At 38.8% G+C, this 25,174-nt stretch overlaps 1 protein-coding gene across 1 annotated transcript; it reads left to right on the plus strand.

Moving 5' to 3' along the window:
- The first annotated feature begins 49 nt into the window (after window positions 1-49).
- SQLE (squalene epoxidase) lies at window positions 50-25,174 on the plus strand. The gene is made up of 11 exons (XM_008527515.2): window positions 50-1,547; window positions 4,558-4,810; window positions 11,782-11,962; window positions 13,114-13,210; window positions 14,415-14,528; window positions 14,610-14,781; window positions 16,929-17,024; window positions 21,394-21,536; window positions 21,981-22,077; window positions 23,757-23,844; window positions 24,638-25,174. The coding sequence occupies exons 1-11, from the start codon at window positions 1,257-1,259 to the stop codon at window positions 24,834-24,836; spliced, it is 1,731 nt and encodes a 576-aa protein (XP_008525737.1). The 5' UTR covers window positions 50-1,256; the 3' UTR covers window positions 24,837-25,174.

A 25,174-nucleotide genomic window follows, 5' to 3' on the forward strand; every position in this document is an offset into this window, starting at 1 on the left:
AGTCAGATCGCAGAACCCGGGGCACGACCCCCTCTGTCCCACCCCCTCCGACCCACCCCCTCCGGAGCCGGCCAAGACCTGCCCGCCCGCCCAGCAGGCAGACGGCCCCCATCCCCACGCCCCCACTCCACACCACGCAACATCGCCCTAGCGCCTCTCCGCGCGGGCCGCGCCGCCTGCGATTGGCCAAACGCGGCATAGCGCCATCTCGGCCTACCGCGCGGTGCGTGCCCTCATTGGCTGGCGGCGGCAGTGGGCGGGGCCTGCACGCGGGGCGCACGGGGTGGGCGGGGCGGGGCAGCTCGCCCCCTGGAGCTCCGCCCCCTGGTCCCTCACCTGGGCCGAGCCCTCCGGCCGCTGAGGTGCGCGGAACCCCGCTAGGAGCGAACGGCGCGCGGCAGTTACTCTGGTTACTGCGGAAGCGCCGCGCTGGGGAGGCAGCCGCCGCCGGGGACGGATGCTGAGGTGGAGGCTGTCGGGAGCCGCCGCCCGCTGAGGGACGCTCTCTAGAGATCGCCGTTCCTGGGGGGGACGCCAAGTCGCCGACCGGAAGGGTCTGGGGCCGGTGCGTCGGGAGCCACTGCCGAGGAGGAAGTCTCGAGGTAGGGGCTGCGTCTGCCCGCCCCGAGCCCGCCCGGTCCTGGGTCCGAGGCCGTCCTCGGCTGCGGAGGGCAGCCCGGCCGTGTGGGTGGAGGAGGCTCCGCCTGGGCGCCGCCCGCCGTCTCCGCGCCGTCCCACCCACCGGGGCCTCGCGGGCGCGAGAGGCGAGGCCGCAGCCATCGCAGCCGAGATAGTTCCCTGATGTCGCCCCCCGTCCCCTGCCGAGAGGTCGCCCGCCGCTGGTGACAGAGCGGCAGTGTCACAGCGCGACGAGCCGACGTCAAAACGGAAAACATCGCCCGCCGCCGCCCGCAGGGAAAACCCATCCAGAAGCAGGGGGAGGAAAAAGAAAAAAAGGAAATAAATGGATTGCCTGAAAGAGGAGAGTCTAATCGGGCGCCCTTGGGGCAGGCGAGTTTTTAAGACAGCTTTCTAAGCCCTGGACAACTTGTGGACTCCCTTTCTCCGGTTCTGTAAATTATTGATTTGAATCGTGATCCCGTGACTGTTCGCTGGCGTCTGGCCGGTTCCCCCGCGCTCTTTTTTTTTTGGTAACGCATTTTGGGGGAGAACCTCTCAAATCACCAAAACCCGACGAGGAACCAAAGGGTCTCCAGCCGCTGACTCGGGGGTCGCCGGAGGGGAGCCTGTGAACCATGTGGACTTTTCTAGGCATTGCCACTTTCACCTACTTCTACAAGAAATGCGGAGACTTCGTCACGTTGGCCAACAAGGAGCTGCTACTGTGCGTCCTGGTGTTCCTGTCGCTGGGCCTGGTGCTCTCCTATCGCTGTCGCTACCGCCCCGGGGCCCTGCTCGCGCGCCAGCAGAGCGGCTCCCAGTTCGCGCTCCTCTCCGACATCCTGTCGGCGCTGCCTCTCATTGGCTTCTTCTGGTCCAAGTCCCCCCCGGGGTCGGAGGATAAAGAGCAGCTTGGGTCTAGGAGGGTAGGTTGAACTCAAAGTGGGCGAACGACTGCGGGTCTCATTTTAAAATTAAAATTCACTCAGATGTAAATTTTCTTCTTTCAAGGGCCAAAGACAGCAGTTTAGATCCTCTGGGGTGAATTCTCATTTAATTGTTTGTTTTGTTTTTTTTTTTTCCAAGCTCCTGATTGTTTCTTGCCCAAGTCCTTGACAGTCTTAGGAATGAGGGAAAACATTTGTTTCATTTAAGCGCTGGTTGAGCCGATGCTCACTGAAATTGACTTGATTATGAATATTGGTTTGATTATGAAAGGTGAAATGAAATGTTCGAATTTGTTTTTGAAGGAGGACGCGATCACTTTCCCTGATGGGGGGGAAAAAAACCGTTTTATTTAAATCCTTGGGTAAGGATTGTATTTGTATCTGGGGAACGTGAAATCTGCTGCCGGTAAGTCCACTGCTCATAACAAGTGACAGCCGGCTGGGGAAAGTGACCGAATAGTTTGAAAAGCTGGCAGAGTGAAAATGCTCCGCACTTGGAAGTCTTGGGCAAAATGCCCTGCTCCCCCCACATCGCTGGTGCCTTGAGTAAATGAGTGTATTGATGTCCTAAGTCAGGTGAATGAATGAGTAATGTCCACGGTTCAGCCATGTTCCTCAGTCGAAGGCTGGTCTTCAAATACGCGTGAAGTTAGGATCCCTACAAAGACAGCAGAGGCGGAAGTGGAAGGAGATGAGAGATGAGAGGTCGTTGAAAGCAGAGCGTTTAGGACCTCTTGGCCGTGAGTGTTTGGACTTTTTCCCAAGAGCACTGGAGGATTTTAAGCGCGGGAGTAATAGTATTTGATCTTTCTTTTTAAAAAGAACATTGCAGTTGCTGGGCAGAGAATAGATTGTAGGGGTACGAAAACGGAAGCAGGGTTGTCAGGTAAGAGACCACAGCAGTAGGCCAATTGAAGGATGATGGCGCCTTGGAGTTAGGGTGAGTGGCCTACAAGTCACGTACCCTTTGAGGGTTCTGGATCCAGATTGTTTTACTGCGCCCACAGGACACCTTAGCAAGGCTTACAGAAGACGGGCCTTGGTTTGGAATTTTGCTCCACCATTCCTGGCCACGAGACCTTTAGCAAAAACAACAAAAAATAAGAATCAGTTCTCTCTCCTGTTAGACAGGGATGGCACTAGCCTTGCTGGTAGGGAATTAAATGATTTAATGTTTGCAAAATGCCTGGTCCCTCACTGTCTAGTAAATAGTAGCTGTGAATATCAGTCTGAAGGTGGTGCACATCTGTTAGGACCCTTGTGAGTAGTGCTGAGCTCAGTGATATGGTGGGTGTGGGCTGGAGAATGGGAAAGGAGGGAGAGCGAATCTTAAATTCTCAATTTGAAGTCTTTGGTATTGTTGTCTGAGATAACTTCCTCTCAGGGTCACTGAGCATTAATCCAGGTGGCTGGAGTGCCATTACATCATGTTGTGTAGAGAAGTTTTGGGGTAGGAAGATAGTATTGGTTCCACTTCGTGAATGCCTCAGGCTCTCTGCTTAGCTCCTAAACACCAGGGAGTTGGTAGACTGTGTTGAGCACTGAGTTCCCACTCTTCCTCTACTGACCAGACTCTGAAACACTTAACTTCCTCCAGAGTTCCTCCCCGCGTGTGTATGTGTGCGTATAAAAGGGAAAACTTAGGAAGAAAAACTAATAAAAATGTCTAAGATGACAGAACGAGCTTGTCTTGCTCTCAGAACCGTAATTTAAATATAGTCATTTGTTCTAGCCGTTAAGAAATACCCTTGGGAAGAGTAGACTCTGTCATGTTCTCCTCTGGGTAAGGGACAAAAAGGTAATTTCTCTAAGAGAAATTATAAAAAATGGAATGGACAAGGACGCAGTCCATTATAGAGGTAAAGGAAGGCTGGATGAATATTAGAATCACAGAGAATTAAAATTCTAAATGATTTTAGGTTTTATCTTCTTCCTTTTTGCCTAAGGTCTCTTATTAAAACCCCTTCAAGATGGCATTTGGTCTTACCTTAATCATTAAGGTCAGGGAACTCAAGGAAGATGATTCCTTGCAATTCTGTATCTAAAGTGTATTCATATTTGTGGATCCACATACCAAGAAAAAATACTTATTACAACGTTGCATTCATTTAAAAAAAACCCTACGGGCACTGTTACTCTCAATGGGCATAAATCTCACAAAACAGGACGTTTTCATCTTCTTAATGATCAAAGTTAAAGTTTTTACTGTCAGCCCAGCTAGTGATAGGTTTAATGTTTGTCCTTATTTGCAAATTGGAGGACCAACTGGTTGATCAGGCTCTCTTAGAGTATTAGGGGAAAAAGGAAGGGGTAAATTAAATATATTCTTATATGTTAAGGACTAAAACTGTGAACAGATTGAATCCCAAGGGACAGAGTGAGTTACTTGGTTCTTTTGGAACTTGGTTGAGTTAAAGAATTCTCGATTAATAGCTCAATAGCCAGAATTTGACAGTTTTCTGTTCTATAAAAGTGATTTTAGATTAAGATAGATTTTTCAGATGAAAATCCAGAAGAATAAAATAAAGATGAATAGTGGAAATATCTAAAAGGTGCTGAATAGTTTGCAACATAGTCGTATTAGAAGTTGTACATGATTTGCATCTGGTAGATGCTAAGTATATATTTGAAGAATTGAGTAATTAATGATATACTTTTACGTATAATGTCTTTGAATGTCTTTATAAACATTTTTTATATTAGGCCTGATGTAGATTTCTAAATATGTCTGCATAACAGCATTTTCTAAATGTACTCAGAAGACAGAATATATATTTAATTTTACTGGGATGTTATTACATTTTTATTTAACAGTATTTTGATATCATTGGTTTTTACATATGATCTGGATTTAAAATATAACAGTTCATTTGATTTGCTGATGTTTAGGATGTAGCTTTTGCCCAAGATGCAAAAGTCCAATGTGTCTGTATAGTAGTAGTTTAAGAATAACAAATGTGGCTACCATATTTCACTTTTTTTTAAACAGCACAAAAAAGGAACCAATATTTCAGAAACAACCTTAATAGGAGCAGCTACCTCTTCATTGATACCTTCTCAGAATGATCCAGAAGTTATCATCGTGGGATCTGGCGTACTTGGCTCTGCTTTGGCAGCAGTGCTTTCCAGAGATGGAAGAAAAGTGACAGTAATTGAGAGAGACTTAAAAGAGCCTGACAGGATAGTTGGAGAACTTCTGCAGCCAGGTGGTTATCATGTCCTTAAAGACCTTGGTCTTGAAGGTAGGTTCATGTTAATTTTTAGGAGTTATGTGGTATAAGCAAGCCCTCTTCACTTCAGGCTATCCTATGACTGGTAAAAAGGTATTCCATTTTATTTTCATTTATAAAAGTTACCCTACTCATTTACCAACAAATTTGCATGAAAATGAGGACAAAGGAAAAAATAAGCATTTAGTGGTATTAGATATGAAGTAGACAGATACAATAAAGTGGCTAAAAAAATTGTAATGGTCAAAATTAAGGACTGGAAAACTAAAATGAAGGCATGAAATTTAGTGAACGGTGAAGGGAACTATTTGTAGAGTGCATATTATGTGCCTGTTATAGAATCTTTTATTCAAGCATCATTCATTCATTAAATCAGTGCTTTGTAAACTCGAACTATTCATTTAGGAAATATTTATTCACTGTCTGCTTTGTGTGAGGCGCTGTACTTGGTACAAGGCTATGCTGGTGAACAAGAAAGATCAACTGTCTACTCCTGAGGATCAGAGTGAAAAATATGCTCAGGCTGTGAGTTGAGCAAGAGCTTGGTTGGCATGTGCGGTAGGCAGTATGTTGGCATAATTATGAGCATTGGTTCTGAAACTAGGTTCCCTGGGTTTGAATACCAGCTCGGGCACTTAAAAAGCTGTACGAGGGGCTGGCCCCGTGGCCGAGTGGTTAAGTTCGCGCGCTCCACTGCAGGCAGCCCAGTGTTTCGTTGGTTCGAATCCTGGGCGCGGACATGGCACTGCTCATCAAACCACGCTGAGGCAGCGTCCCACATGCCACAACTAGAAGGACCCACAACGAAGAATATACAACTATGTACCTGGGGGCTTTGGGGAGAAAAAGGAAAAAATAAAAATCTTTAAAAAAAAAAAAAAAAAAGCTGTACGAACTTGGCTAAGTTACTTAACCTCCTATGTATCAGTTCCCTCGTCTGTAAAATGGGCGTACTAAGAGTCCTTGCCTCGTAGGTTATTATGAGGAGTAAATGAATTCATATACACAAAGCATTCAGAACGTTGCCTGGTATATAGCAGGCACTATGTAAAAGTTTGCTATTTTATTCAAGTAACTGAAGGGACGAATGCAGCTAGAAAATACTGGGTGATGGGGAAAGGAGAGTGGCTTGAGATTAAGCAGGGAGAGGTAGCCGGCAGCCACATCATGCGGGGCTTTTTAGGCACTGGAGCAGGAGTGTGACATGATCTCGTTTATTCCTCTGTAAAGTGGTTCAGACCTTTGACAGCTATTCACAATAGCAAACAGATTTTACATCCTGACTGGGTACATACATTCACGTACAAATGTGATTCAAATTTGTTTTATTTTACTTTTTAAATACTTGTCATGATTTTACCCGAGTATACAATTCACAATTTGAAGTTCATTTCATAATTTACCATCGAGTCACACCCTGCAGTTTGTAGAATGCTATTTTAAAAGAATATATGGATACAGTATGGTGAAAAGACTATGTGATTGTGATGGTGGGATAGCAAGAGTCATTGCAAGGACTGGGAACTCATTGCTAAGTCCGAATGGCAGATGATGGTGGTTTGGACTAGTATGTTAGCAGAGGATATAAAAAGAAGTGGACAGATTCTTGATAAAATTAAGAGGCAGAAATGGCATGACTTACTAAAGGATTGGTGTGAGATATGAGGAAGAGGGAGGTATTAAAAGTGATTTCTAGGTTTTTGGTTTGAGCAACTGGTAGATGGTGGTACCATTTGCTGATAAGGAGACCTGGAGAGGAACAGGCATTGGGGGGAATTTGGGGGACATACTGAGATATCCAAGTGGAGACGTCAAGTTGAACATATGAATCTAGAGTGCAAAGGAGTGGTTTGGGCTGGCTGAAGTTAGAAATTTCAGAGATGTCAGCTTATTTGTAGTACTTTAAAGCCATGGCAATGATTGAGGCCATGTAAGGAGAGCATGTAGGGAGAAAAGAGAAGACAGGATAAACCAAGTCCTGGGAAACTGGTATTTAGAGATTGGGTAGAAGAAGGAAGCCTGCAAAAGAGACTGAAGGAGCTGGTAGAATGGCAGAAGAAAGCCAGAAGGGTTCGGTGTCGGTCCGAGAGGGCAATGTTTCTAGTAGGGATTGGGTTTGTGTCAAAAAGGCAAAGAACAGCTATGTCATGGTTTGCTAATGAAGGGCCAGGTAAGATGAGTATAGAAAAACAGCTATTGGGTTTGGCAATTGGAGGTTGCTTGTCACATTGACAAGATGTTTCAGTGGAGTTGTGGAGAAAAATCCTAGACTGAAGTAAGTGGGAGATTAGAAAATTTGAGACTAGAGAACTACTTTTGAGGAGTTTTTCACTAACAGAAATCAGAAATAGGGCAGTAGTGAGATGTAGATGTGAGGATAAAGGAGGTGTGTTTTGATATTAGAGCTTGTTTCTATGGTGACAGAGATGATAAAGTAGAGAGGGAGAAACTGATGATGCAAGAGAGGAAGATGACTAAAGGAGTGACATTCATTCATTCAACAAATATTTATTAAGCATTGACCATATAACTGTAGGTACTGTTTTAGATGCTGAGGCCACAGGAGTGATCAAAACAGACAAAAATTCTAGCTCTCAGAGAGCATAGATTCTAGTGGGTAGTGTAGAGGATGGTGATAAAAGATAAATAAAATTTAGAGTACAGACAGTCCCTGACTTATGGTGGTTCAACTTAAATGATTTTTTGACTTTACGATGGTGTGAGATCGATACACGTTCAGTAGAAACCATACTTTGAATTTTGAACTTTTCCCAGGCTAGCAGTATGCAGAATGATACTCTCTCCTGATGCTCCGAAGCTCCCAGTCAGCTATGCGATCATGAGGGTAAACAGCTGACACACGTAACCATTCTGTTTTTCACTTTCAGTACACACACAACCACTCTGTTTTTCACTTTCAGTACAGTATTGAATAAATTGCATGAGATATTCAACACTATTTTAAAATAGGCTTTGTGTTACATGATTTTGCCCAACTGTAGGCTAGTGGAAATGTTCTGAGCATGTTTAAGGTAGGCTGGGTTAAGCTAGGATGTTTGGTAGGTGAGGTGTATTAAATGCATTTTCGACTTACAATATTTTCAACTTAGGATCGGTTTATTGGGATGTAACCTTATTGTAAGTTGAGGAAGAGCTGTATGTATTATTGTGATAAGGGCTTTAGAAAAAAATCAGAAAAGGGGGATAGGAAATTGAGGGGGCTGCATAATTTTAAATAATGTCAAGATTGGGGAAGGGAAAGGCTCAATGAAAAGGTGATGTTTAGGTAAAGAACTGAAAGAGTGAGGGAGTAGCCCTAGGAATATCTGGAGGAAGAGAATTCCAGGCAGAGAGAGTATCAGGTGGAAAAGCCCTGTGGGAGGGGGAAGCCTAACCTCTTAGAAGAGTGAGAGTGAGAACAGTGCTGACTGGAGTGATGTACGTGAAGGGGAGAATGGAGAAAATAGCGGGGCTGGCTCCCATACGACTTTGTAGCCCACTATGTGGATTTGGGTTTTACTCCAAAGTGAAGCCATTGGAGAATTTTAAGAAGAGAAGTTATTAAATCTAGCATTTTAGAAGTATGATTAAAAATATTATTTTAAAATATTCTTCTTATTGTATAGAAAAAAGAATAGATCATAAAATGGCACGGTCAGAAGCAGAGAGACCTGTTTGGTTGCTGCCGAATCAGTGAGGGTTGATGGCTTGGAACAGGTCATATCAGTACAGATGTGGGAAGTGGTCACATTCTGGAAATATATTTTGAAGGAAGAGTCAGTAGGACTTGCTGATGGATCAGATGTTAGGTATGAGAGAAAGGGAGGAGTCTTGGTATTTAAATGAGACTAGAAGACAGTTACCAAGAAGAGGTCCAGGACTGAACCTTGGGGTACTCTAATGTATAGAGATCAGGGAGGAGAGCAGGAGCCAAAAAAGGGGACTGAGAAGGAGCAGTCAGTGAGGAGGAAAAGCAAAAGACTGCAGGCTCCTGGACCCAAGTGGAGAGAGTGCTTTATGAGAAGTTGTTCCCTCTCTGTCCTTTTAGGTTCCCTAACCACCACCTTACATAAGAGGTTCACTTGAGGTAGATGTGACAATATCCTGAGACAGGGTTTTGTTACCTTTATAGTTGAACATCAGGCAACTAGAAATGCTCTCAAACTAATGACTGGACATAGAATCAGAGATTGAGCCTCAGGGGTCGTCTCCCAGGTTGTGGCAACAAGCCTCAGTGGATTGTAGTAGTTCCTGCAAGAGTCGGGGAGCCTCTAAAGTATTTTAACCTGTCCACATATCATGAATACCATTAATAACACCAATAAGAGTTCTTTCTAACATTCATTATGCTGTTAGTTTACCCTCAGTGTGATGAGATACAGATAATAGAAACACTTGGAATATTACTTTTTGGAACATGGACTTGTAATATAATACAAACTGACGCATCCTGGATTGTGGGTTTTTAATAAGTGAATTGATTGCCCTGTGGTTTACACTTAATATCTAGAACTCTTAAATACTTTATACTTTAAATATTGTAGCGTAAGAAGTCTCAATATCTAGTGAGGAATCTCTTCCCCAACTCATTTCTTTAGGATAATTTTGGCTTTTCTTGGCCTTTTTAGCCACGGGCCAGTGGCGCAATGGATAACACGTCTGACTACGGATCACAAGATTCTTGGCCTTTTTGCTTTTCTACATGTAATTTAGAATCAGATTTTCAATTTTCATGGAAAAAAATCCTGTCAAGATTTAGCAGTGAATCTATGGCTCAATTTTGGGAAATTGATTTAGACTTTCTATCCATGAATGTGGTATACTCTTCATTCAGTTAGGTCTTTAATGTATTTAAATTGTTTCATAAGTCTTGTATGTTTTTTGTTATATTTATATATTGCCTGACTCTGGTTTGTATTTTGGCTTTCATATACTCAGTTTGAGGTTCAGACTTCACATCAGGTCATGGCACAAAGTTATGTTTGGATTTCCTATGGACGACTCCACTCATAGCCTATGGTGGATGGCTTACTTCCATGCCAGGTCTCAGGACATTGACTTGAGGTTTTCTGGTCTCTATTTCATTGATAAGAAATTTATGTATGGTGCTAAGTTCCACTGTCCCTTGCACATGGGGGCCCCTACCTGCTATCCAGGAGTGGCCCTTAAAACTTCAGCCTTTTAGGCTTGTGGTTCTGATACCTTTTGCTGTTGCCTTTAAAATTTGTTCCCTCGTTTGAAGTTGCTTTTTATTTTTAGCATATAAGTTTTGTTTTTTTTTTTTGTTTTTTAGCTTGACTTTTTATACAAAGAAATTCTGCATTTTTTAACGTGGAAGAGTGTTTTCTGTGTCCATTTATCTGATATGTTGACCAGTAGTCTAATATCACGTGTGGAGCTTTATGATTAATAGTGATCATTAGTCTAGGTTATGTCACTGGCTTCAAAGTTATTCATATCTAGTATTCATGAAGCATGAATTTCATTCAAGTTTAGGGTATTCTCTTCCTGCCTGTTTCAGAAAGTAAAAGTATCCAAAGTCTGTCATATTTGATTTCATCAATAAAGTTGAGATAGAGATAGATGTTTTAAGAAATCTTAAATTAGGTCTTATTTATGTACTTGTCTTAAGATAGTTTATACAAGGAAAAATTTTACTATACGACTATACTTTTACATCTTCTGGTGTGTTCTAAATTGGCCAATTTTAGCATTTAAAATACTTTCATAATACAGCAATGGCTGGACAAAACATTACAGAAATACTAGATGGGTTTCAAGCATTTAGGTCAGTAAAGATTGGCGATTTCCCAAGATCCAAATTGAATACACTGCTTATTGGCACCTTTTAGGATATCTTTGTACTTTTCTCTGATTGAATTTTAACTGTAATAATTTGAAACCATGTCAAAAAACTAACTTATTTTGATCCTAGGTCAGATGTGTGACAAATATTTATGTAGCTTGTCCCTGACTGGACTTTAAGTGTAATTAAAAAGTATGTTGGAAAACCAGTTTATTTTGATCTTAGCATAGATGTTTGATAGCATTATTTATTATGAATTTTTTCCTTTCAACAGAAATGAAATTATTCTAATGTACTTCATCTTAATATATTGTATTTTAATATATTTAAAATATTATGTGACTATCTTAATATACATGCTAAAATTCACTTTTTCACTTAACATAAACATATTTCCAATACTGTTAACCATTCTTTATCTTTGTAATTTTAAGCCTATGCATAGTGTTTTCTCTATTGATACTTCATAATGTACTTTACCTTCTAACTTAGATTAATAATTAGGTTATTTTCAGTTATTCTTTCTTAGAGATAACACTGTAGTGAACCTGTTCTTGCATATAACTTTAAAGATTATTAAAAATTAAAAATTATATTCCTAGGATGAATATCTTAGGTGAATTTCCAAGGCTAAGATTATTACATCAAAGGATGCTAACTTCTTCATGGTTCCTAATAACTATTGCTATAGTTACTTTCTAAAATGTTATTAGTTTATAGCATGGCCAGTAATATATAAATTTGTCAGTTTTATCATAATGGCACTAGCAATGTTGATAGATTTGGTATCTTATTGTTTCAATTTTATTTCATTGATTTTTTTAATCAAGTTTTGAACATTTTTCCTGATATGTTTGATGTTTCTATATTGCTTAATGTGAGTCATCCATATACTTTTTGTCCATTATTATTGGGGTCTTAATATTTTTCCTATGGATTTTAATGAATAAATTTTGTATATAAAAATCTTTTATGATATTAGAAATTTGCTAAGACTATTGTCTTCCAGAAGCATTAAGATTTCTGGAATAATTATATTAATGTCCAATTCTCCAAATGGTATCATAGCTTTATGAAGACAGAGACTAATTTTCAATGCCCCCATATCCTCTTGGTGCCTAGTATAACTCTGGACATATTAGCAAAATTGGTTTTTTTGAACTGAATTGTTTTGCAGACGCAGTGGAAGGTATTGATGCCCAGTTTGTAAATGGCTACATGATTCATGATCAGGACAGCAAATCACACGTTCACATTCCTTACCCTGTCTCAGAAAACAGTCAAGTGCAGAGTGGAAGAGCTTTCCATCATGGCAGATTCATCATGAGTCTCCGGAAAGCAGCCATGGCAGAGCCCAAGTAAGAGTACAGCTTCAAACCTGTTATGTTCAAGAAGCACATCTGAACTTGGCCTTTGTACAAATACTATTTTATAAATTTTAGTAAGTTTTTGGGAATGGGCTAGAACATAGGTATTATGCTAAAATAAACCATAAGTTAGAAGAATGTTAGATCTTCTGTGTCTTTGTTAAGAATATCAGATAGAGAATTTTCCTTTAAATGACATAGAACTATTGGGGATTTTCCTTTAACTAAATGAATTGTGTGATTTTTATGTGGTTGGAATTTAGAGGATATGGTTGTAACTAAGGTTAAAGTCCATGTGTGTTCCATTTGGGAGTTGGGGTTTGTGGTTATGATACTTTCTATTAAAAGTCAAGACAGAGGACTTCAAAGGAAAATCCCCCTTCATTCCTTCTAAGGACCTATTCTGGTAGGACTGGCTGCTTCTCTTAATTATTGACTTATATTTGCCTCTAGTGTTTGTACTATCTAGTAGTTATATATACTATATATAATAGATACTGTTAATAGACTATATATAATTATCTATTATAATTGAGGAGGTTTTAAACATGAGAACCCTCATGTCCTTGGCATAGGCCCAAGTGTTGACACAGCAAAGGAAGAAGTGAGTAGACTTATCCTTAGAACTGGAAGGCTTTGCTATCTATGGAAGTAGAATATGTTCATTGTAGAAAAGTGGAAAAATGCAAAGAAGACTGTAAAAAATATCCGTGGTCCTTGTGACTAGCAGTAACTACTCTGAATAATTTGGTGGATAAACTCCAATTCTGTTTTCCTTTTTGTATATGAGTTTGTGTGGGTATGTAAAATTTTTCTGCATGTATTTCATTTTTTAATGAATTGAGGTAAAAATCTAATGTTACTTTTTAAACTATTTTTAATCATTATATTAGTAATGTGTTTATTTTTAAGAAATTAGAAAATGAGAACTATATGTAATTCTAAAACCTGTTAATACTGTTTTTGCTTTATCATTCCATTCTTTTTACTTACATGTGCGCACTTACACGTGTTACTTACACGTGTGCACATGTGTTCATTTACACGGGTAAACTGGAGATAAGGAATAAGGAATTTATCATTCTTTAAATTTCTCAAGTGTACTACTATAGAATTTATTTCTGTCTACTTAAATCTTTTAGTACAAAGTTCATTGAGGGCATTGTGCTACAGTTATTAGAAGAAGATGATGCTGTGGTGGGAGTTCAGTACAAGGATAAAGAAACCGGAGACATCAAGGTGAGATATAGCAAATGTTAGCTTTTCCTGAGAGGCTTTTTCCTTCTTTTTCTCCTACTCATTTAAAGATTTTATTTTTTCCTTTTTCTTCCCAAAACCCCCCGGTACTTAGCTGTGTATTCTTAGTTGTGGGTCCTTCTAGTTGTGGCATGTGGGATGCCGCCTCAGCATGGCTTGATGAGTGGTGCCATGTCCGTGCCCAGGATTCAAACCTGTGAAACGCTGGGCCACCGAAGCGGAGCTCCCAAACTTAACCACTCGGCTGCGGGGCCGGCCCCTCTCCTACTCATTTAAAAAAGTAGGCTCACCAGTTAATTCCTCATCAAATGGACTGAGTTCTCTCTAAGCCCTCTGCAACAGGATGAGTCTCAGATTGTAACACATTTGCTCTTTAGAGCACCTCAGAATGCTATACAAATAACTTGTAAATAAACACCGCTGTATTAACAGTATAATATTTCAGTATTAAAAACTGAAAGAAGAAATATGCGCTAGCAGAGAAACGGGAGCTGGAAGGTGAAAAAAGGAAGGATTCAACATAAAATAGATGATTAGGATGAAATAAAAAATTGTTTAAATCCGGAAGGCAAAAGTAAGAGAATCTCTGGGGAAATAGCAGAATAAAATAGTTTCCAGTATGTGCTCATGCTGGTTTAGTAAAAGAAGAGAAAGAGTCAAAGGCGAATCCGTTGACTCTTCCGGGCTACTGCATAGGGTTGCCACCTCCTAGAAATTGTACTCTAATGGAGGCATTTGCAAGGTACTAGAAATATATACATTTATGTGTACAAAGATTCTTCTAGGCCCTAGCCACTGATTGAAAACACTATATAAAGTTAGAAAATTCAAGAATAAAAGAATCTGGGTAGTTCTTGGAATTTGTAATGAGACTCAGTCTTCCGTGGTCCAGGCTTGCTTTGTAGTTGTCTCCCCTTGTCCATTAAAGTGTAGCTTAATCCCAGGTGGTCTGGATGGTAGAGCTTTGAAGGAAGGTGATCCTCAGGGATTCTGAGGCAGCATCTCTAAAGATGGGTCATGCATTAACTTAAGCCTGCATAATAGCTTCTTCAATAGCATTATCATCAAATACTCTCTATAATGTTGTCTGATAATATATTTAAATGTATTCATGCACATTTTAAGAAAACGGTCCTTTTCCTGTGTACCTAACCATTTAGCTGAATATCCTTTATCTTTGTTGTAGGAACTCCATGCTCCATTGACTGTTGTTGCAGATGGAATTTTTTCCAGGTTCAGGAAAAACCTGATCTCCAGTAAAGTTTCTGTTACATCTCATTTTGTTGGCTTTCTAATGAAGGTACTGTAGGAGTGTCATTGTAGAAAATAAAAGCAACTTCAAATTTGAAAATTATTAAAATATTTTCTTTTTTTTTTCTAGGATGTACCACAGTTTAAAGCAAATCATGCTGAACTTATTTTAAGTGATCAGAGTCCAATTCTCATCTACCAGATTTCATCTAATGAAACTCGAGCACTTGTTGATATTCGAGGAGAAATGCCAAGGGATTTAAGAGAATACATGGCTGAAAAAATTTACCCACAATTACCTGGTAAGAAATAGGATTTCATTCCCCTTGTAATCTACAGTCTGAAAGCAAATCTTGCAAAAGGCTCTCCATCTCCAGTTCTCACTAAAGCTGTGTCGAAATTAGGCCAAAGAGAAGGGCAGCAGGTGAAAAATGCACCCCGTCAGTCAGATACATGGGACTTGAATTTACACTAGTACATAAAAAAATCTCCAAATTTAAAAACTAGTTTCAATATATTTTTTCACATTAATAATTAAAGCATAGTTTTCAGAATAGTTATTAATATTGGCATATATAGTATTTTTTAAGTTAGTCTGAATAGCAATCTGAGGTCTCTGAATTCTTAAAATATCTCTTATACTTAACTACTTTTGTGCTTGGTTTTTGTAGACATGATGGGTACCATTTATTTTATTTATTTTTTTTTTTAAAGATTTTATTCTTTTCCTTTTTCTCCCCAAAGCCCCCCGGTACATAGTTGTATATTCTTCATTGTGGGTCCTTCTAGTTGTGGCATGTGGGACGCTGCCTTAGCGTGGTTTGATGAGCAGTGCCATGTCCGCGCCCAGGATTCGAACTGATGAAACACTGGGCCGCCTGCAGCAGAGCGCGCGAACTTAACCACTCGGCCACGGGGCCAGCCCCTGATGGGTACCATTTATTGAATGTCTACTATGTAAGAGGTGCTTTAGAAACACAATTTCATTTAATCTACACAACCACCCTATGAGGTTGGCATTATCATTATTCCCATTTTACAGATGAGGGAACTAAGATTCAGAGAGGTTACTTAGCTTCTCCAAGGAATAGACTATTAGTAAGTGTCACAGGCAGAGGTTGAAACCAGGTCTCTCTGGTTCATACATCCCTGCCTTCATAATGTGAGAACTATGAGGGATCAAGATCGTTTTAGTTTTGAGTTGAATACAGAAAGGCTTCATGAGATTTCAGACATCTTTGTAAAACACTCATAAAAATTACTTTCTGTTTTTTTGGGGTTTTTTTGAGAATGGGAAGATGTAAGTAAGAAGAAAAGGAAAAAAATTACTAAGACCATTGATAAAATTGAAAGGAAATCCTACTTGCCAATTATGATATGATTATAGTAATAGGAAACTATCCTTGGTATGAGTACATTTTGTTTAGATATTCTGTTTTTTTAGTTATTTTTTAAACTAAGTTAAATCACTCTGCTTAATAACTAACAGAATATTAAGAGAAATGAAGGTATATATGGACCAACTTAGATTTTTAATAATGACATTTTCAACATTTCGGTACATTTTCACTCAGTAAGCCATTTTTGAAAGTTTCAGATGGAAAAATAAGTTATTCATATTTAGGAAAAGGATAGTCAATAATGTGATATTTTTAGCCCGCATTTTGTTTTTCTTTTACTGTAGATTGTTTTTTTCCAATCCAAAGTTTAAATTGGAGCAGACTGCCCCGAGATCATGGAAGGAAACCATTTGTAGGTTTATATTAATATTAGTTAGGTTATTGAAATTCTACTCCTTGTAGAAATGGAATGGTTTCCTTGTAGGCATTCTCCTCCCGTATTCCCAGATTACAATGGGAACTCTATGAAGAGACAGTTCATTTCCTATACATGTAGAAACATACAACCTTAAAACTGTAAAGTATCTCAGAGATGAGCTAAACCCACCATTTCATTTTATAGATGAAGAAACTGAAGCTCAGAAGGGTAGAGCTGCTACATCCTATCTTTTTTCTGCTGTACATACCTACCCTCTTACTGTTTGTGAGCTAGTAGTATATTTCATCTCATATTGCCAGAGTATGGTTGTGACAATAAATTGTTAAATATGACAGCCGTCAGTTAACATTTGAAAGAGAGGGTGGGTAGTTTTTCTCCCTGTCTCATCTCATCTGGATTTGCTTCAATTTCATCTAGTTGTTTTGTTATTTAGCTGTATGTATATCTATTTATGTTAATTTTCTCTTAGATTCCTTAGTCATTCCGTAGCATGAATGACTGGGTGCTTAATGAATAATTTTATTAATAAAATAATTAATTCTTGATTTATCACTAGGGCTGTCTGTAACAACCATAACAGGTGTATAGTAGGTATTTATACTTGATAAGAAAATGTGATAATTTGAAATTGAAATGTTATAAACTGTTTATTTGGTGGGATTTATTACAGATCATCTGAAAGAACCATTCCTAGAAGCCATTCACAATTCTCGTTTGAGATCTATGCCAGCAAGCTTCCTTCCTTCTTCACCAGTAAACAAACGAGGTATTATTTTATTGCCCTGATTTTATAAAGAATATTCTAAATATTCAAATTTTATATTCCAAATGACATGTGTGATTAAATTTATACCGCTGGGAATAATATGTTGGACAGAGAATTGGTTACTGTGGATTAATGCATTACCAATACCAAAATTAGTGTTTTATGTTTTCTTTATTATTTAATATTGAGCATATATAAGTCACTGTGCTAGTTATTGAGGCTACAACAGTTAAGCATAGTCCTTAATCTAGAGAGGGCAATTTTCCAGTGAGGGATATGGACAGATAATTTCGGAGCACTGTTGATAAATGCTGTAATGAAAGCCCCACTCATAGTACCACAGAGTCACTGTGAAGGGGGTGTGCAAGGCAGGAGGGGAGTCTTGTGAACTGGGGATGGAGATCAGGGAAGACATTGCTCAGAAAATAATGCTGGAGTCGGGGCATGGAGATGAATGGGAGTTCATTCGGTGGGCAGGGAGACGAGGGACTTCTAAGTAGATGGCACAACATTTGTAAAAGCCAGGAGGGCTGAGAGACGGTGGCACTTGCAGTGAACTCAAGTCGTTTCCAATGGCTGGAGCATGGGATAGGTGTCAGAGTTTACTTAAAGTTTAGTTTTAATCCTATAGATCATGGAAAGTCATTGAAGTTTTTTTTAATAATAGCTTTATTGAGATATAATTCACAAATCATATAGTTCATCTATTTAGAGTGTACAGGTCATTATTTTTAGTATGTTCATAGGTATATGCAACCATCACAGTAATCACTTTTAGAACATGATCAATTTTAGAATATATTTCTCACCCCAGAAAGAAAGCCTGTACCCATTAGCAGTCACTCCTCATTTCCTACCAACCCCCAGCCCACTACTAATTACTTATTGTCGCTATAGATTTGCCTATTCTGGACATTTCCTATCCATGGAATCATATAATATGTGATCATTTATAACTGGTTTCTTTGAGGTTCGTCCATGTTGTAGCATGTATCAGTTCTTCATTTGCTTTTGTGGCCAAATAGTATTCCATGTGTAAATGCACTACATTTTCATTATCCATTCATCAGTTGATAGACATTTGGGTTGTGTCCACTTTGGGTTAGTTTGAGCAATGCTGCTGTGAACATCAGTGTATGAGTTTTTGTGTGGACATGTATTTTCATTTTTCTTGGGTGTACACCTAGGAGTAAAATTGCTGGGTCGTATGGTAATTCTGTTTGATTCTTTGAGGAACTGCCAAACTGTTTTCTAAACTGGATGCCACATTTCACATTCCCAGTAGCCGTGTACGGAGGGTTCCAATGTCTCCACATCCTCAACAACGTTTGTTATTATCTGTCTTTTCGCTTGTTTCCATCCTAGTAGGTGTGAAGTGATATCTCATTATGGTTTTGATTTTTCTCTGATGGATAATGATGTTGAGCATCTTTTCATATGCTTATTGGCCTTTTATTTATCTTCTTAGGAGAAATATCTATTCAGACTTTGTACATTTTTTTTTCTTTTTTCTTTTGGTAGGGAAGATTGTCCCTGAGCTAACATCTGTGCCAGTCTTCCTCTATCTTGTTTGTGGGTCGCTGCCACAACATGGCTTGATGAGTGGTGTAGGTCTGTGCCTGGGATCTCAACCCATGAACCTGGGCTGCTGAAGCGGAGTGTGCTGAACTCAACCACTATGCCATGGGGCCAGCCCCCAGACTTTGCACATTTTTTAATTGAGCAAATTAAACTTTTATTGTTGAGTTGTAAGAGTTCTTTATATATTCTAGATATGTCTCTTATCAGATACATGATTTGCAAAAATTTTCTGTCATCCTGTGGGTTGTCTTTTCACTTCTTTGATGGAGTCCATTCAAGTTTTTAATTTCCATGAATTCCAGTTTATCTGTTTTTGATTTTTTTTCTGTCTCTTGTGCTTTTGATGTCCTATCTAAAAAGGTTTTGCCCAACCCAAGGTCACAAAGATTTACTCTTATGTTTTCTTTGAAGAGTTTTATAGTCTGAGCTATTACATTTAGCTGTTTGATCCATTTGGAGTTAAATTTTGTGTATGGTTTGGGGAAGGCATCCGACTTCATTTGTTTGTATGTGGATCTCCAGTTGTCCCAGCACCCTTTGTTGGAAAGATTATTCTTTCCCCATTGACGTGTCTTGTCACTCTTGTCAAATTTCATTTGACTGTAATGTAAGACTTTCTTTCAAGAAGATTTTCTAGTTTTCAGTGTAAGTTTTACATTTCTGTTGTTAAATTTATTTGTAAATATTCTACTCCTTTTGATGCTATTGTAAATGGATTTGTTTTCTTAATTTCATTTTAAGATTATTCATTGCTAGTGTATAGAAATACAATTAAGTTTTGCATATTTATCTTGTATCTTGAAACCTTGCTGAATTCATTTATTAGTTCTAATAGTTCATTGGAAAGTTTTAAACAAGGTAGTGGCATAATTAGATTTTTATTTTATATTTATTTTATTTATTATTTTAATTAATTTTATATTAGATTTATTTTATATTTCATATTACTCTGAAGGCTGGCCTTGTGGCACAGTGGTTAAGTTTGCACATTCTGCTTTGGCAGCCCAGGGTTCACTGGTTCAGATCCTGGGTCTGGAGCTACGCACTGCATGTCAAGCCATGCTGTGGCAGGCGTCCCACATATAAAGTAGAGGAAGATGGGCACGGATGTTAGCTCAGGGTCAGTCTTCCTCAGCAACAAAAAAAAAAGAGGAGCATTGGCAACAGATGTTAGCTCAGGGCTAATCTTCCTCAAAAAAAAAAAGAAAGAGAAATGTTACTCTGATATGTAGTGGAGGAAAGTTGACTAAAGCTTATAAAAGGCTACTTAAGTATTCCATGTGACTGATGAAGAAAGGCCCAAACTAGGGTCTATTGTGGCAATAAAAATGGAAGGCAGGAAATGGATTTGGGTAATATCTAGGCTGTAGAATGCATGAAACTCAGTGATGAATTGGATATTGTAGTAAGGGAGAGTGAGGCCTCTTGATGGATTCCAGTTTCAGACTTAGATAGTTTTGCTAGCTGTTTGCTGACATTGGAGATAGAGGAAAAAGAGTCCAAGTTGAGGGAAGTGTGGGGAGAAGTGACGAGTTCACTGTGCACATATTGAGCATGAAGTGCAGTCGGGCATTGGAGTGGAGATGTTTGGAGCACCATTGAAAACTTGAACTCCCGAGAGCGGTCTGAATGGAAGCTGTCGATATACTCTGGTTCCTGAACATAAATAGATTGTAGTTGGCTGTGTAAAAACATGCATGATAAACTACCAACCAGATAAAAAAAGTACAGTGCAAAGCAGAATGAAGCCAATGCCAAATTGATGTAAACAACATGCTGTGGGAAGCTATCCTAAGTGGTGGGATTGAGAACGGTGCATGGAGAAGGAGGAAGCTGGTTATAGTTTGTGGTTTAAGAGTAATGCAGAAAAAATTTAGAGTAATATTTAGAAGCTTCCTTTTTATAAATTAATATATTATTATAATAATAAATTATATGTATTCTGTAATTAGTGATAAATGTAGTATATTGTGACATTATGGAAAAAGATTATCCATAATTCTGGAACACAGTTATTATGGTTGTCTGTTTCTCTCCGAGACAAACTTGAATAAATCCTTTGTTTAAATGCCACTCTAAGTTGTTGGTCATCAAGCAGGCTGACAGTGGACAGGGAGCCTCAGTAGCTTAGGCAGAGGTGTACCTAGAGTCAAGCTGTGGCGCTTTCTGCTTCTGCTGTTTTGATTTAGGGGGCTAATTTTCAGATAAGATTCAATCAAGGCTTTTCCTCTTAAATTAACTTCTGCTGGTTTTGGAATAGCTGCCTGTTGCCTTTCAATTTGAACTACAACGTGGCTGGGTGGCATCTTCCTAGGGCCTGCTTTTTTCCCTTCGAACTGTACAGGCAGTCCTCTGTAGTATGCCGGCAGCAGATATTGCTGTGAAATGTCAAAGACCTTGATTTTTTTCTCTTGTAGAAGATTTGCTCTTTATGCCTGGATGCCTGTAGATTCTTTTTGTTTTTCATGCAAGAGGCCTTATAAATATCTTGACATTGTTTGACTTAACGTTAGATTCACATGTGAGTTTCACGAGAGCAGGGACCACGTTCTTGTTCTCGCTGTATCCCCAGTATCTGGCATCTATCAGGTACTCAATACATATTAATTGAATCAACTCTTGAATTTTTGCCTCAGCAAATTTTTCGTCGTGATTTGCTCCCTTGTATTTTCACGTTCTTATTTACTAGCTCACAGCCATAATGTTTACAAATGAACAGAGTATTTTTCTTTTTGTCTCAAGGGATGCTGCTGGATGATGTCGTAATCTAAATTCTCTTTCTTTACAGGGGTTCTTCTCTTGGGAGATGCATATAATATAAGACACCCTCTTACTGGAGGAGGAATGACTGTTGCTTTTAAAGATGTAAAACTATGGAGAAAATTGCTGAAAAGTATCCCTGACCTTTATGATGATGCAGCTGTTTTCCAGGTAAGCTATTAAATTATTCTCTGACAAAAATGGCTCAAAATAAATTTCTTTCTGGGGCCTAAGAGGAATGGGACTTTGATAGTGAGATCTGTCCCGAGGAGCCTGCTCCTTAGTAATGGTTCTTACGCAGTCCTGTTTGGGTGTAAAGAATCTGACTGGCAACCTGTGAATCTTAGGGAATTTCTCAATTTCTGTATTTGAATATTATGTAACACTGTATTGCATGGGCCACTTTGCTCAGTGAGTTTAAGTTTAGCTTTAGAGTCGCATAAGCTTACTGCTCTGGAGATGTTATTTGTGTGTGTGTGTGAATGATAAACGTAAGGCGTAATTACTTGTAGATAGTCCTCAGGATAAATAGCCATTTGAGAGGACTGGGGACATCAGTTTGTGCTGCTTTTTCCTCCTCCTTCCCAGTTAGTAAGTGATCTTTTTCCTTTTTAGGCCAAAAAATCATTCTATTGGACAAGAAGAAGGTCTCATTCCTTTGTTGTGAATGTCCTTGCTCAGGCTCTTTATGAATTATTTTCTGCCCCAGATGGTAAGTGTAGATATTTTTTAGTGAACATTACTGAATTGCAGATTTTTAGTACAGGAAGGGAACTTAATTACAAAAAAGTTAATGATTAGACCAGAAATAGAAATGTTTTCTGAGTTTGCTTACTCCCAAGTTGGTAGTCCTTTTTAACTCCATCCTTGAGCAAGATTTTTAGCTTCTAATCATCTTGTATCCACTGCTGTGTGTGGAAGGCTGTTGCCTTCCCTTACACAACCTTAATAGCAATACCTCAAGAATGGATTATTAATTCCTCTGGTCATGTATATCCCCAAGTGCGTAAGATTGTGATGGCGAATCTTTCTGGCCATGAATTAAAATAGTTGTTAATCTTTTTCTTCCAGAACACTAGTTTCAATTTCTTTTCAAGGTAGTATTTTATAAAATGAATGTGAGCTTCATGTTAAGTTTTCTGTCTCCTGTTAAAATGCACAAGTAGTAGAATGCATCCACCTTTTCCTCATTTGAAATAGTCCCCTGCTTCCCTTGGTTCCATATCGTAGGGGTGATGGTCAGTCTATCTGTTAAGGAACACGTGACTTAGCAGAAGCGATGTCAGCAACGGAGGGAGAGGCAACTCTGCCACCTCCCAGCCACAGCAGTGGACCAATTCGTTAACTGTGTGTTCAGGAAACTAGACCTTGAGGTTTTCAGGAGTAAACATCACTCACATCCCATTACTTCAGATATCTACAACAAAGCTGTTTCCATGACCTGGCTGAGGCCCTAGTGATCTGCGCTTTGGTGACGTGATTACAAAGGATGATGTGGTACAAATGCCTTCTGTAGCCTCTGTAACCGTCGTTCTTGCTACAAGAAAAAACAACTCATTGCTTGTGATTTGCCAGTCAAATCTCTTGCTAATTGGCATGGAAGTTAATATGGCTGATTGGGCAAGTAAAAAGAAAACTAAATTTTGAGTTTCTCTAAGCTCTTCTTTCTAAGCTTTCCTAAGCTCTTGAGTTTCTTACATTATTAATTTGAATCTACCAACAAAACAACAGAAAAAAGATGAAAGGTTGGGGGACGAAAGAGCTTTACTGGAGTAAAAGTTTACCTACTGCATCCCTTTTTTATCTGTTGTGGAGAAAAATCTAGGCATACCTAAAAAGAACATTGATTCCAAACTATTAAAAAGGTTGTTGATTGATTATACTATGTTTTGAGGGTTTAATGAGTTACTTTGAAAAGTATAAAAACTGTACAGATATAATGCATTATTATTACTCACTATTCACAGCTATTCTTTTTACTTGATAATTTGCTGCTCAGAGATATGAGTTGGGCATCTTAGAGACTGGGAATCTGGTTTCCAGAATTGTGATTTTATATATAACAAAGAGTTTACAAAATATTTTGCATCCTTAATGAATTTATAACAATCAAGGAGATAGCTTTTAAGCAACTCTCAACTTCTGAGACCTCCATGTTTGGTACAGTAATTATTTACTAGCAGAATAAAGCTTATTCATACTTAAATTACTATCCACGTGGATTATGAAATTTAAAAGTAGTCATGGGTTGTTGAAATTTCAGGACTAGATTTTTAAAAACTTAGAAGGTTTGATATATATTACATCTTCATTTTACCTGATATATCATTAGCACTGTAACAAATGTGTGAATATTTTGATTGAGAGTAATTAAAAAAATTTTCTTTTTAGATTGCCTACATCAACTAAGAAAAGCTTGTTTTCTTTATTTCAAACTTGGTGGAGAATTTGTTGCTGGTCCTGTTGGGCTGCTTTCTGTGTAAGTTGTTTTGACAACACAAAGGGAACATTCCAGATTTTCATAGGACTGTTCAGTTTATGAATTGCTGCAGATCTTTCTTTTTTATCCATTTTGTCATTTTATTATCCATTAGTATCCCAATCAGCAGGTAGCCCAGAGAAATGAAAAAGGTGACGTTTAGTCCTGTGTCATATTTCTGGGAAATAGTGTTGATCAGCAGTTGGTGGGAGATGAGGCTACAACCCTTGATGAAAACAGACGCTTGTTTTCTGCCTGTGGGTTTATCTACATGATCTGCTCTATGGGAGTCATGGATAACAAGAAATCTGTATTTAAAAATCAATTTGATTGAAGTGCAAGGACTCAGGAAACTCAGTAATAATTTTGACGGTGCAGAAGTGTGTGGAACTATTTTTGGAAAATGTGCAAAGTGAAATTCTTTAAGTCTTCTCATTCATCTATAATCTGAATGTCAGAACTGTTACGTTTTGAAAAACCTAGACTCCAACAGGCCAGGCTATCCAGGTACTTCAGACTGGGATCTCAAGATTAGTGAAAGAAAACAGCTTAAAACACACGAATTCTGTAAACTAGACTAAGAGGAGGTACTGGCTTCTCTGACAGGGGTATGTCCTAAGTAGTTTCTTGTAAAAAAAAAAAAAATTTTATTTGTCCCAATCATCAAACTTACTAGGCAAACACAAGCTTGTAAAGTCCTCTAAAATGTAGAATGTGTTTAGCTTTATAGATGATACATAAATTTTAATTTCTGGGTCTTACCAATATATATGTGATTTTTTTTTCGTTACAGACTGTCTCCGGACCCTCTGGTTTTAATTGGACACTTCTTTGGTGTTGCACTCTATGCCACATATTTTTGCTTTAAATCAGAACCTTGGATTACAAAACCCCGAGCCATCTTCAGGAGTGGTGCTGTACTGTACAAAGCATGCTCTGTAATATTTCCTCTCATTTACTCAGAAATGAAGTACTTGGTTCATTCAGCCTAAACGAGGGAACTATTTGTGAATGAATATTTGGAACTCACCAAGTGCTAAGAGACTTTGGAAAAGAATGTAAATAGGATACTACTCTACCACTTTTAAAGTGGAAACTCTTGGACCAACTTTGGGATTAAGTTGTTTTTGAAGCTATTTGTAAATAAATATGTAAATATATACTTTAATTTGCAATTTCAAATGAAAGATAAAATAAGATAGATATTTAAAAGAAATTATTGTTACCATAAATTAGTGCTGATACTGAGGAACTGTGGTTTTTCTTCTGAATTCAATATTTGGGATAAGTCATTGTGGGGCATGCAAATAAAATGAAGAATGAACCCTCA

This window comes from Equus przewalskii, chromosome 8, assembly GCF_037783145.1.
Source record: "Equus przewalskii isolate Varuska chromosome 8, EquPr2, whole genome shotgun sequence".
Lineage (NCBI taxonomy): Eukaryota > Metazoa > Chordata > Mammalia > Perissodactyla > Equidae > Equus > Equus przewalskii.